The sequence below is a fragment of the Populus euphratica genome, unplaced genomic scaffold (genome assembly GCF_000495115.2).
Source record: "Populus euphratica unplaced genomic scaffold, PopEup_1.0 scaffold264.1, whole genome shotgun sequence".
Taxonomy (NCBI): Eukaryota; Viridiplantae; Streptophyta; class Magnoliopsida; order Malpighiales; family Salicaceae; genus Populus; species Populus euphratica.
This window is the reverse complement of record NW_011500144.1, coordinates 1-14,131: the sequence shown is the minus strand read 5'-3', so window position 1 is coordinate 14,131 and position 14,131 is coordinate 1. Positions and strand designations below refer to the sequence as shown.

Below are 14,131 nucleotides of genomic sequence, written 5' to 3'. Positions count from 1 at the left end.
GATAATGTTTAATACTATTTTTTCAAATAAAATGCAATTAAAATAAAAAAGATTATTTTGTTAGGTTGGACCGGTTCAATATATTTTTAGTTTTGAACCGGATCGATCCGACCGAGACAATAAAAAATATCTCCACTATTCACATGAACAGTAGAGTCATACTCCACTGTTCATGGATAAATTCTCAATACAAGAAGCTGCAAAGAGCTGCTTTTTGTAAACCTATAGACACCATCGTAAAGAATGAGTCCTACCAAAAAAACTATAGGTTTTACTTATAATCGAACAATAAAAACTATAAAGGGCAGGTGAATCTCATCCGTAATCACAATACCAAACAATCATTTAATGTTATTAGGAATTTTTTTAATTAAATATCAAGTCAAGAATACCAAGATAGGCATACTAAAAAAAGTCATTAGATTTTTTTATATAAAAAAAATAAAAATAAAATAAAATAATTTGCTAGGATAACCTCTCTTTTTTTTTTATTAATATGTATTATCTATATATATATAAAAAAAAACATTATGTTCCTTTATATCGTTCATCTATTAAAAAAACACCACTATCATTAAAATAAAAAATTAAAATCTTTTAAAATAAAAATAAAAAGGATTTTTGTCCTTTAAAAGTGTTTTTATCTCATGAAATCATATAGGTCAAACTAGAGGTTCTCAACTCGACTTCGTGGTTGGAATTGTTTTTAAATTGTGTAGAAATTGAGTTAATATAATTTGTTTAATTTAATGAGTTCATTCATGATATAACTAATCTGATAAAACCCAAGTTTAATTAAAACAAGTTGTAGATGTTATTGTTTTAATTTTTTAAATAAGACTTTGGGTGGACCCAGGTCTTAAGGTTTGACCCAATTGATTTTGTCATAAAAACATTTAAGAAATACTCTATAGAACTTTAAAAAATTCATTTGTGTTTTTTAATTTGAAAAAAATCAGTCTTAAAACATAAAATCAATCTAATTTTAAAAACTTTTTTGGGACTTGTTTTTCTTTTTAAGCAAGATAAAAATCAAAAAATATATCAACGGAACTCTTATTATAAAATTAATAACAATAATGTCATGCTAAAAACAACCCTTTTCATGGTTAGGATGTTGATCAATTAATAATTTTTTTTATTTTACTTTTATAATTTTTTTCAATGATTTTCTATCTTAAATCATGGATTAAAATAAAAACAAAATAAAATTTTAGATCAAAATGTTTGATCCCCAAACTAAATGGATCAAAAAGGATATTTAATAAAAACTATAGGTAAAATTTATATAAAAAAAAACTACATAGAAAAGTTTTTTTATAACAGGATTGTCTTTATTTTTAATTTTAACTCTTTATTTTTTTAATCCCATGCAAACAATAAAAGTAAATAGATTTTTTCAAAATTAAAAATCAATATCTTGTCGAGACTACTATAATAACTTGGAGTGTGGAAAGGAACAATTTTTAAGGTCGATTCTTAGTAAAAACAATGTTAAAGAATTAATTAAAATAAAATTGAAGAAAAAGAAAATAAAAAAAATGTTGCAGCGAAAATCTAAAAATATCAAAATACTTTTTAAAATGTTTTTATTTTAAAATATATTAAAATAATTTTTTTTATTTTAAAAAATATATTTAACATCAATGTATTAAAATAATTAAAAAATATTAATTTAAAGTTATAAAAAAATAAAAAAAATTAAATTTATTTTTAAAACACTAAAAAAATGAAAAGGAAAAATTAAATATCGGGAATTCAACAATTCTTATAGGTTTTATATTGATTCCAGTCAAGTTTTACAAGTTTTTTTTTCCTTGATTTCATAAAATGTATAACCATTTAAGAGTTACATATTATAACATTTAGTTTTTTTCTTAGCTTCTTAAATGTTAATATAACATATGTTTGACAATTTTTTTTCTTTTAATTTTATATTAGATAAAATTTTAACTGAAAGAGTTATGAGGATATAAACTTTAATATTTTGTTTTTCGTCACCGCATGACCATGTGCTCTGGGGATTGAGTCACGTGTAGGTATGTGATTTGAAAGAGGATAATTGGACAGGTTTAGGACAGATGTCACTCACTTATTTGTTAATATGTTGGCTGTTGAATTTTGGGTCCAATTTTCATATGGCTAAGAATTTCTTTTAAAGAAAACGGAATATGGCAATAAAAAGGCTAAATTACATCCACTCGTGATCTTCTTCGTATTTATATTTAAATACATTAATTGCTTATAATATCACTATTCATCACTATTATTAATCATTAAAAGAAACTAAAAAGAATAGTGAAATTACTATAGCAAATAGCCCAAAATTCATAAGTATCGTGGGTTATAACGATTAATCAAAAAATAAAAGGAGTACTAAAATTCCTATAGTAAAAAACGTTGTGACTTAACACACTCATAAACACCATGAATTATAACAGTGAATCTATGATTTTTCTTGTTTAATTTTTAATTTTTAATTTTTTTATTTAATTAATTTAAAATTAAATCTTATGGTTTATCTTTATTATCTTCGCATCAGATTCTCAAAGTGTTTGGAAAAAAAAATCCAACACTTGATTGATGCTCGGTTCAAAAAAACCAAAATCGATTTTATTGTCTTGAAAAATTTAAAACTTTATATATGAATTTGAAACTTGGCAATTCAAAGGCTAATTTGAACCTAACAAAAAAAGAATAGAATTGTTTACTAAGAAATTAAACTTTGTAATTTGTTTTATTTGCCTTATATGCGGTAATCTTGATTTTAAGACATGGATATTAGGATGGTTCTCCCAAGTTAACTTGAGCTTTTTTTTTTCAATATCATTCTTTAACATTAAGTTGATTGAAAATTAAAATTCATCTTTTTTTTTTATTTTTTCTATAAGATTATCCTAATATCATGGCTTAGATCATGGGTTTGATAAATTAACCTAAGTTGTCTTAAGTTTTTTTTGTTATCTTTTTTAATAGATTTTTTAATTTGCAATATCATCCTTTAATATTATGATAGTCTGTAATTAGACCTCGCAATTCTTTTCAACAATGTTATCTCATTATGATGACCCATGTGATAAGTTCGAAAGATTTATCAAAGTTATCTCAAGTTATTTTTTTAGCCATATTTTAAAAATTAAATGTTTTTATGTTCATTTTCAGCCTTTCATCACCAAGTTAGTTGAAAATTAGATTTCATGTTTCTTTTCAATATGATTGATGTGGGGTTATTTTATTCTCATAATCTTTATCGCAGCTCATACAGTTAACTCGAGCTATTTTTTCATTTTTTTATTAGATTGAATTTTTCTCAATTTTATCATTTAACATTAAGTTAAGAAATTGACTTATATAAATTTTTTATTTACTTTTTATAGAATTATCATAATTTCATGATTTTGGTCAAGGATTATGCTAGTTAACCAAAGTTGGTCTAGGTCAATCAAGTTTGTTATCATCTCAATTTTTTTTTAAGATGTTATATAATATATCACCATCTCAATATTTAAAACATGAATTGTCTAATATGTATTAGATTTAGAATTCATAATTTTTTTCTATCGAAAACACATTAGCAATGCATTTATACTTTTTTATGTTTGGAGAAAAGAATAATTTTACCAATGGCATAAACCACAAATTTAGTTATTAACAAAAACCAAAAAGATTAGTAAAAATCACTAAATATAAAGACACAATTCATTATGAATTCGGATATTGAATTTTTTTATCCTTCAATATTTTTTTCTTTGATCATTGAGACTTTCTTTTTATTTTGTCATTTTTAATTGTGTTGTCATAGAATTGGGCTTAACAATTTGTTTTAATTTGTCATTTTTTTGCTCAAAAACACGTTAGCAATGTATTTATACTTTTTTATGTTTAGAGAAAAGAATAATTCTATCAATGGCGTAAACCACAAATCTAATTATTAACAAAAATCAAAAAAATTAGTGAAAATCACTAAACATAAAGACACAATTCATTATGAGCTGGGATATTGAATTTTTTTATCCTTCAACATTTTTTTCTTTGATCATTGAGACTTTTTTTTATTTTGTCATTTTGTCACATAATTGGGCTTAACAATTTGTTTTAATTTGATTTTTATAAAATTATCACAGTGCATAAAAAAATCACAACATTAAGTTGATGTTTGATTTTACATTAAAAAATTCAATTTTATTAGCTATAAAAAAAATTAAAAATTCAAGATCAAAATTGACACCGATGTAAAATAACCAAGGTTTTCTCTTTTTTGTCATTGTTCATTCATAGCGTTTTAAAATAAGTTTGTATATGGGATTTTTTGTTTTATTTTTGGTTCCTTTAATTTGAAAATTATATATGTTGGTATAAAATTTTATTTTGTCCACGTTTGATTCCTTGAGTTTGAAAGATGAGATAAAGACACATTAAAAAAAGGTAAATGAGAGAGAAAGAGATTGGTTGTCCATCTTTCATGAGTAAAAAATGCCAAATATGATGTTAATGTGTCTTTCTTAATAAGAGGAGTATTGTTAAGATATTTTTGAAATTCTATATTTTTTTAATAAAGTATATCAAAGTTGAAAAGTTTTTTTTGGTTTATTTTTTTGTTTTTTAAATAAACTTGGGAGTGTTTTGAGTTGAAAAGTTGGTTTATTAAAATTTAATGGTTGGTTATTAAGTAAAATTAGGCTTAAAATATTTTTTTTAATGTTTAAAAAACCCTTGCTTGATTCTCTACTACCTCCTAGATACCTAGAATCTATATTAACAAATGATGATTTATTTATTTTATCCTTTTAATATAATAAAGGGTAAATAATATGGTGTCAACTTTAAGAAAAAATAATTTAAAATTAAATACATAAGATTTAAGATTTATGTGGTTAGATTGTTTATTTTGCATATTTTCACATATGTGAAATATCGAGGAATAATCAAATATTAAATTAAAAATTAATTATATAAATTTAAATTTTGAACTATAGTTAATAAAAATTAAAATAAATAAATAAAAAACCAAGTGTTCAAAAAGAGCAAAAAAACTTCAATTTGGTTTATAAACTTTCAATTAAAATATTATTTTCCTCTTTAAAGTTTTAGGATTTTATGTTTTGGTTTTTTTTTTACATTTTAATCTGTAAATAACAAGAAAGAGAAGAGAAAATTGTTGAAAAACAAAATAAAAGAAATAAGTCAGTCAGACACATTCCAGTAAAAAAATAATTTTAGTGTCAATGAATTGAACTTACCTAGAAAAGTTTCATGAACAATAACTATTTTAATTTTATAGAAAAATATTTTTTTTTAAAAAATAAAAAATATGAAAAATAAATCATTTTTCAAGAAAATATTTTACAATAAAATAAATATTTTCTAGATAAATAAATTTTGCAAAACAAACAAATCTATAGTGAATATAATAAAAAAAATTTAATTTTAATAAATTTCAATTGATATGGTCCATTTTTTTAATTATTTTTAATCAATGTTAGTATTTAAGATTTTTTTTTATTGTTATCTTATTTTTTTATAGATAATATATTTTCTCTTACTGCATTTACTAATTTGTTTCATAAAAAAATTATTTTGACACTTTAGTTATTCGTGAATAATCAAATCAGGCGTATACTTTTCAATTAATTAGATGCCATGTGTCAAACGATGAATAGCAAGAGCATTTAAACGAAGGAAGGATGGCTTTGAAGAATTTGTCCAAAGACATATAAGTAGGATTACCCCCACACCCATTCTCTTTACAACTGCTCGCTTATCCCTCGATTTGCACTCTAACATCGAGCCAAGCAACAAACATCTCCAAATCCAGCCAGAGTCTCTTGCTCCTGCTTTCAACGTGTTATCTCCCACCTCTAACTCTCTCAATGGCAACCGAAAAAGAAAATCCTTCAACTGCCGCCGCCATCACCGTTGAAGATAACCCTAGCCAAACCCTAGACACAGCGGTCCCTGCTTCTACCAAGCCAGATCGAGTCGAAGATTCTACCAACACTGCATCATCTACCGTTGACTCAGCTACAGAAGGGGCTGCGCAGGGCGCCGATAATTCAAAGAGCGCTGCCCCGGCCACCGACACTGACAAGAAGATCCGCCGTGCTGAGCGGTTTGGAATTACTGTTCAGCTTTCCGAGCAAGAGAAGCGCAATTCTCGTGCTGAAAGGTATAAAAATATATTTGTTTTCATGTTTTAGATTCTTTCTTTTTTATTTGCTATTTTAAACTTCGCAATTAGGGTTTTGAGTTTCTTTCTTTATTTATTTCGGGAGGGGGGTTAAATTAGGAAAAGAAACCCTTATTTTGCCTGGGATTAATGGACCTTGATTGAAATTTATCTAATAAGAATGTACATAATGCTTGATTATTTTGGCCCAAAGTTTTGGCTTTTACCTGGGCCATTCTAGGATGTTCAGAATTGGTGTTCGTGATGCTGCTGCTTATGTGCTGTTTTAGGACATGCCTGAGTCTTTTCTTGAAGATTTGTATTTTTTTTGTGTGTAAACTTTTACCTTTTTTCTCACCAAGGAATATGTCTCTGGCATATGGAGATTTTTTTTGGGGAAGTGGGGTTTGTCGCTAGTGTTCTTTTGGGAGCTTAACTATTTATAATTGAAACTGGATAATAAAAAGTTAATAAAGCTAGGTATGGAGGACTTCATTTCTAGATTTGCATGCATGTGCTGCTGTGCAGGCACTGGTATAAAGCTTGAGTCTGTGAACAAGCGTTGATTAGGCGTGTATGCTTGTGCTTATGCATGCATGCAAGTGGGTCTGTGCATGGGAGGGTGCTGTGTTGATGACTGCAGGTTTTCGTCCATGTGGTTGTGTTTTCTGTGAGTTCTATGTTCCAATGGTGTTTTGCGAATGGAAATGTCTGTGCAGAACTTGATTTCCCTTTTCAACTGACTGAAATTGTCATATGTGAACCCTTTTCTGGCATGTGGAGATGCTTTATTGGGGATGGGGTTTGTCTCCAGTGTACTTTTGGTAGCTCAACTGGTGATTTTGTGAAGTAGAGTGTGACATTTTTTTCATGTTTTGATGTTTGGGAAGCTTAAACTGTAATTTTGCTTCTATAATGGTTGCAAAATTGATCTTAGTCGTTTAGAAAGGTGGCGTGCATTTGGTTTGATCTATTATTCTATTTATAATACAAAGTGAATAGTTGGAGTCCTTAAAGCAAGGCATGGGGAGCTCATTTGCATGCATTTTACACTGTGCTGGCCCTGGTGTCTAGCTTTTGTCTGTGAAGGAACTTTCACTTTGGTGTGCTGTGCTTATGTGCAAGTGGAAATGGGTCTATGTGTGGGAAAGTGCTGTCTGGATCAGTTGAGTTTGTATGTGCCAATGGCATTTTGTCCGTGGAGATGTCTGTGAAGAACTTGATTCCCCTTTTCTATTCACTAACTGAAATTGTCGCATGTGAACCTATCATGTTGTAGGTTTGGCACTGGATCACAGGGGCCAGAGTCAGAGTCAGACTCAGTGAAGAAATCAGAGGAGCTGAAGAGGAAGGCTAGAGCAGAGAGGTCTTATTCCATGTCCCACCCTGGGCTTAAATAGCTTTAGTTTAATTGATCCAGCCTTGTTTTTCAATTTACTGCTCCCGCAGTTTTGTTCTATAACTTTTTATTTGTTTCTCCAGGTTTGGGATTCCTGTGCCACCCACAGCTACTGCTGAGGAGACGAAGAAGAAAGCTCGTCATGAAAGATTTGCACCAGCTCCAGCTCCAAAAATCGATGCACTTGAAGAAAACAAAAGGAAGGCAAGGGCTCTCAGGTCTGTTTAACTGGAACTGCTCCGAGTTGTTCAGAATTTACAATGCTTGTGATTTATGAAAATCATCTAACATGCTACTCTATGCTTCCAGGTTTTCACAAAGTTCATCTGATTCCCTATCAATGAATGGCAAGGGGGATCTTGAGCCAGTAAGACCTTTCATGGATAACTTTTCCATTTCATCGATTGTCATTTATATTTATGTTAGTTCTCCTTGCTGAACTTTCTTTTGTTTGTTCCTCAATCAGAAGGCAGCTATTGCAGGCAAGGCTGGTGGAGGGTCTTGAAAAGAGATTTCCTTTGATATTTTTTAGGTATTATTTGAGTTTTCATTTTCTAACTTTCAATTATTAATTTTTTTGCAGGAATAATTGTTAAGTATTTATTGAAATATGCTTGACATTGGAAGCTCCCTTATTAGACATATTGATCTGAATTGGCATTTTATCTATTGATCAGTTTTTCAGTCTTGTTTATATAAGTTTCAATCGAGCTACTTCATTCAATCTTGGTTTTTGTTTTGTTGTTTTGTCAGGTTTAGTGTTATAACATGAGAGATTCTCTTAGTGGCTTCTATTCTCATTTTAATTTTCCAACAAAAGAACTCCCAGATGCAGCACTCTTCATTCTTGGATAATTATCTAAAGGGCATTGGACAGGATTTTGGCACTTTTATTTCAGACTACCTATTGATGTCATTTACCTGGGGCGTAGAGGAATCAACAGGGACTTTGAGTGTTCACTTTTCTCAAAATCTTCTAAAAATATCAGAAGTTCTGAATTTTGAATCTAGGAAATTTTTTAATATTTTAAGCCTGTTTAAAGAAAGTATCAGTGATCTTTTTCTGCTAGACTACATTACCGTGATAAGGATGCGTTGCTAGTGTCTTGTATAGTCATGAAGCTGCTTATGCATGATTCAATATTACATGAGTATCGAGTAGATACTGTGTGTTGCATCATATCATTCATGACATCGAGATTTCAAACATGTTTCCTACTTCACTAAGAATTGGGGATGGTTCTTATGACTTAATAAGTGATCCAGAGAATGGGCAATTATGAATACAATTATGGAGTCTTATTTTGGTTGATGCAAGCATTTATCCATGGACCATGGTCATTCATCAGTCTTTTGCTATTTAGCGGTCATTGAAGCCTATAACCTAAGCAAACAAGCTTTTAGGTAAGCCTGCTATTTTGAATTAGAATATTGGAGAAATGCTGCATTCCTTTTGTTTTGTATGCATGTAAAGCACGCATATGTTTTCGATCCTTTGGAGAAACTTCAGTGAACTAGAATCAGTTTTTATCATTTTTTTTTTTTTTAAATTGTGTTGTTTTTGTTTGTGTTTCATGCCATGGCTGCATTTGAACATGTTTCCATAAACCATGGATGGATTGGCTAAGTTCATCCCAAATTCCTGTGTTTACACAATAATATCAGGTGTTCTGATCTGTAAGATCTGGATATAGATGCATGTGCTCCTTAAGGCAACAGAGTTTCGCGAGGTGTAAGGCTACTAAAGGAAATGTTGTCTAGTTAGTTATTCAGAATTTCTGATATTCTTTCTGGTATTTTGAGATCAGTGAACACTCTTTGAAGGTGTTATTGATTATTTTTTTTGGCCTCATACTGAATTGCTCTGCAAGGTAGACAACTGGGAATGGAAGATATCTTGATAACTGGTCTGCTGATTTAAGTGTATCCATTACAACTTGCGAAAACACAGCATCTGAAGTTCTTGTAATTGATATTTAGGGATGGAAAGACCAGGATGATTGGGAGAATTTGTAGAATTTGTTTTAATTCTTTTGTTTCCTTTTCCATATTTGCAAATTCATATATGTATTTGGTGTTGATTTCCTTTTCTGGTGTTGGTGTGAATTTTATTTTCAGAGTCTAGGAGTTTGCAGTGACATCTCTTTGCCCAAATGATGTGTGCACCTCGTTTGATGTGTTGTGTGTCAGTTGGAAGGAAGACTTGTGTTGATTTTTCGAAGTTAATTGATCGACAAAGGTGGGAAAATGTTAGGTTTATATGGGGAAATTATAGCATGAGTCAATTTTTTAGCTTGTATCCTGCGTCCAGCTAATGTGCTGGAGAGTTCTTTGAAGCAAGGCCCTGGATTTCTTCCCTTTTCCTGAGCCTTGGTTCAAACGTTCCAGGAAGATGATATTGTCACCAGAAACGGATTGACAAATGTAGAAGTAGAGTACTGCTTGAATTTTTTCAAATGGAATTTAAATCTTAAAAAATAAACAAAAGCAAAAAAACCCTTCTAGCTTTGTTTCTTTATCATGTTACAAAGGTATATATAGTGATACGAATTATTTTTGGATTTTATTGAGTGGAGTAGAATGAATCAAGAATAATTTTTTTATTTTTATTTTTATTATTAATAAAGAAGAAATGGTCTTTACCAAAAAAATATTGTTGGTCTATTATCATGGATTTACAAATGTGTATTTCTTTGGTAAGTGGCATTGAAATATGCTATTTTTAAAATATAAATATATGTTTTTAATGGTGAATAGCTTATTTAAAAGTATATAAGTTGTTTTATTATGTGAAAATTATACGAGGATGGGTTTTTAGATTTAGTTCATCCTTGCGAGATCATGTCCCGGTCATTGTAGCATGTGTCTCGTCTAGGGCATTAGGTATATAATAACTTGATGTCATCCTCAACTTCTTCTGGTTTATAACTGACGGTTTGTTTAGGATTTTAAATTTAATCGTGGTATTTAAACATGAGGATTGTGTTCATTGTGAAACTTAACCTAACACTTTACAGCACGAGTTGATGATAGTCATGCACTATCTGTGTTTGTGTTCTCAAAATCACCTCTTTTTTTGAAGAGGATTCATGAGGAATTGCTCTGATTGCTTGCTGTTTGAATGAACAGTGTAGTATCAAAAAGAACAAGAATATTTATTTTCATAATCTTATTGTTTTGTTTTTCTTTACTTCACAATAATTTGGGATTTAATTTCATATAAGATGAGAAACATTTCACTTCTAAATTCAATGGGATGAATTCTATCTTAGTGATATCAAATCAGATCAATATAATAAATAACAATATGTGAACTTTCAAATAAATTTATTGTTGAGAATTGAAAGATATAACATAGAAAGATCATTTATTCATACCAAATCCAAAAATGAATTCATGATCCAATTGAAAATTTCTTTATTTTGTTATTTTATTTATCATTCTTTTATTTTTCTATAGAACATTCTCTTTTCTTGTAGAATCATCTAACTAGTATGATTTAATCGTTTTTAAACTTGCATAAGTTACAAACATCTTTAAGACTACGATAAATAATATATTGTTGTTAATAACAGTTATTTGTTCCTGATATTTTCTACTGTCATCACTGTTAATATTGCTTGACCATGCATTATTATTTATTATAAAATAATTTATAGATTCTATTTTTATATTAGCAACAAAAAATGATTTCTGAATTAAGAAATAAAATAGTTAAGGTTGTTTTTTCAATTCAATCTCACAATAATTTTAAATAATATAATTGAATATAATTATATGATTCAATATTTTATTTTATTTCAAATATAATAACAAATAAATTGAGTTCAAATTACATGTAATTTCACATATGATTTGACTCTTAATCATCATGATATAATTATGCATGATTCTACTTTCACGTGAGATGGTGGCAGTGTGTAGAAGTAGAGCAAAGGTTTCGGTTGTTTCCCTGTGAATCTGACTGGTATGCTCAAACGATGTTCGATGCTGCAGGCCATCATGGATCCTGAACTAATAACAAGCTATTCACGAAACAGCTCGTCCTGCAACTTAAAATGCTTAATAAGCTCAATGTCCAAGGGCGAAAAAAAGGAGGAGGAGTTCATGATTTCGTGGACAATAATGCTAAATGACAACTCACCGTTTGAGCACACAAGCACGTCAGGTGCTGGTGAATGTCCCAGTTATGAGCCACAATGCTAATGAATAGCAGCTATGTTAGGATCATGATGTTGTCCTGCCATGTGAAGGCTTCTTGATGGGACTCTCTTTTTTAGTGACTGAATACTGAAAACAGGGAGCATGGTGTCGCAAAGACTTGAGGCCTCAATATAAGCGATAATGAGATGTATGCCAAAGATCTTACACAGGAGATGGCCTTGGAAGAGATCAAACACTAGAATCTCGCCACTGAGTTGGATACGGTGGGGATGCTTCCTCCTCTTACAGGCAAGAGAGGGCTGCTGATCAAATGAGAATCTATTTACACAGCTATGAAACTAATATCATCATGAAAAAGTCTTGCGATCTCTTTCAAATCCACATGCCTCATCTCTCTTTTCTTTGCAGCTTCCTGAAGTACTGCTTTAACAAGCCTCCTATCAATTCCCTGCGTTGTAGAGGTGAAAAAAGGATCGAGTTAATGCTTTGAGACAGCTATCTTTCGTTTGTGCGCCTATTATGGACAGCTGCAATGATCATGACAGTTCACTAACACAACATGTTACGTCTTAAATCTTATGAGGAAATTATAGATTATACAATTAATTGAGGTCATTGCAATTTAAATACTATTAATCACTGCAACGTTGCCATGTGAACTACTGGATAAACAGCTGCCAGGATGATTAAACAAGTCTACACATAATGACATAGAGAGAATGGGAGCTTACTTTACGCGGGAAACTTTGGTCATTGTCAACAGCCTCCTGGTTGCTACGATGCTCCCATAGACCATCAGAAGCAAATATGAGGATTTGATCTCCTGGCTGGAGTTTGCGCACTAGTATTTCTGGCTCTAGACATAGGTTTGGCTTGTGGAAAGGTTCAGGCAATCTAAGCTTTGACTGTAGAGGCTCTTGGTTGAGCTCTGACATTCTAAGATAGGCATCTCCTATGGACCTTGAAACCTGCAAAGGTAAATGTCAATATATGGAAAATAGTTACCTTAACCATTTCAGTTTGTTAAGTTCTCATGAACGCAAGTAACATAACACCTCAATGTTTATGAAAAAAATCGTTTTCCTAATGAGTGCAGCGCTATGGAAAGTAGAGCAAATTATGAAAATTTATTTCCATTTCATCAAGTGTTTTCCAGAATACACTGAAACCTCATTCCTTGAGCAGCACTTGAAGTGCATTCTAGCACAAAGCGCAATTGATTGTTAAGATAATTTTGCTCATACAGCTTTCCTTGCGTGTGAGAACATTACAGCAAATTGCCGGAGCATAATCTCTAACATAAACAGCTACGTTTATGGGGATGAAAATGCAAGAAAATTACCTCTGTGATGCCCTTCACGCGCCAAACTTTGTACTTGTGCATGACAATCTGTTAATCATTAATTGGGGTGCGGGTGCAAAGACTGGAGTTCATCTCTCACAGATTCTATATTAGCATTGTACTCTGTAGATAATTGTACTGAAGCAGCTTCCCCGGTTCCTCTATCTGCTCCTCCTAAAACCGCTTGGGAGTCTCCAGCATTTGCTATATATAGCAGTCCATTGCATATGACTCCCACCATACAACATGATCCCACAGATGCCATATTGGCTTACTGAGCCACTGCTTTTTCACAAATGAAAGAAAATCCTCTTCTGTAGCTGCAAAAGCCTTCTTGATAACAGTTTCCGATACATCTTGTTGCTCGGAGACAATTTCTGCATCACAAATAAGCGGAAAATTATTAAAACTAAGGATCTGTCTGTCCATTTGAAAGATACTAGTCAATACTTTGGGCCAACTGGGAAGTTAAATATAGATCCACTAGAGAATCAGTCGATTTGAAATATCAAAAAAAACTTCATCAGGAACGGAACACAGATCCCAAGAAAATGGAACAATTTCCTATAAGTTTGAAGATCAAAAGAGTGGAGTAAGTGAGACAATGAGGAACAATTTTCTACAGTCTAACTGTATGTTTCAAGAAAATACATCTAAGTTCTGAACTCCTTTAAACTTGACCAACTTGCAATCTATCTTCATTGGGACACAATCTACTCGGTGACATTACTTGTATACTAAAACGAGTGGGATTTTCAAACGTACATTTGTCATTGTGTATTTTTTTTTTCATTTTAATCCTTAAACTTTGTTTTTGGACAAATAAGTTCTATTTAAGGGGTAATTAATTTTAAATTCTTATGAAAAGATAGGATTGGAAGATGAAGGGTTGAAATGAAAAACAAGACAAATATAGATGATGTACCAAAATTTTTGAAAACATTCACTTTGATCCTCTAACTTAAACAATCATGTAAATTATACAATTACAGTTCCTCAAAATTGTTGCAATTTCATTTTGCTATAAAGGTTTGTTTTTGTTCCTAGTTAAGAGAGGAGA

At 30.5% G+C, this 14,131-nt stretch overlaps 1 protein-coding gene and 1 pseudogene across 1 annotated transcript; one reads left to right on the top strand and one right to left on the bottom strand.

Moving 5' to 3' along the window:
• The first annotated feature begins 5,693 nt into the window (after window positions 1-5,693).
• On the top strand, window positions 5,694-9,671 carry LOC105110702 (protein MODIFIER OF SNC1 11). The gene is made up of 6 exons (XM_011005816.1): window positions 5,694-6,166; window positions 7,446-7,532; window positions 7,649-7,783; window positions 7,875-7,932; window positions 8,032-8,097; window positions 8,319-9,671. Exons 1-5 carry the CDS (start codon window positions 5,871-5,873, stop codon window positions 8,068-8,070), a joined length of 615 nt encoding a protein of 204 aa, XP_011004118.1. The 5' UTR covers window positions 5,694-5,870; the 3' UTR covers window positions 8,071-8,097; window positions 8,319-9,671.
• A 2,293-nt stretch (window positions 9,672-11,964) lies between these two features.
• LOC105110732 (probable protein phosphatase 2C 38) lies at window positions 11,965-13,448 on the bottom strand (annotated as a pseudogene).
• Between the last annotated feature and the right edge of the window lie 683 nt (window positions 13,449-14,131).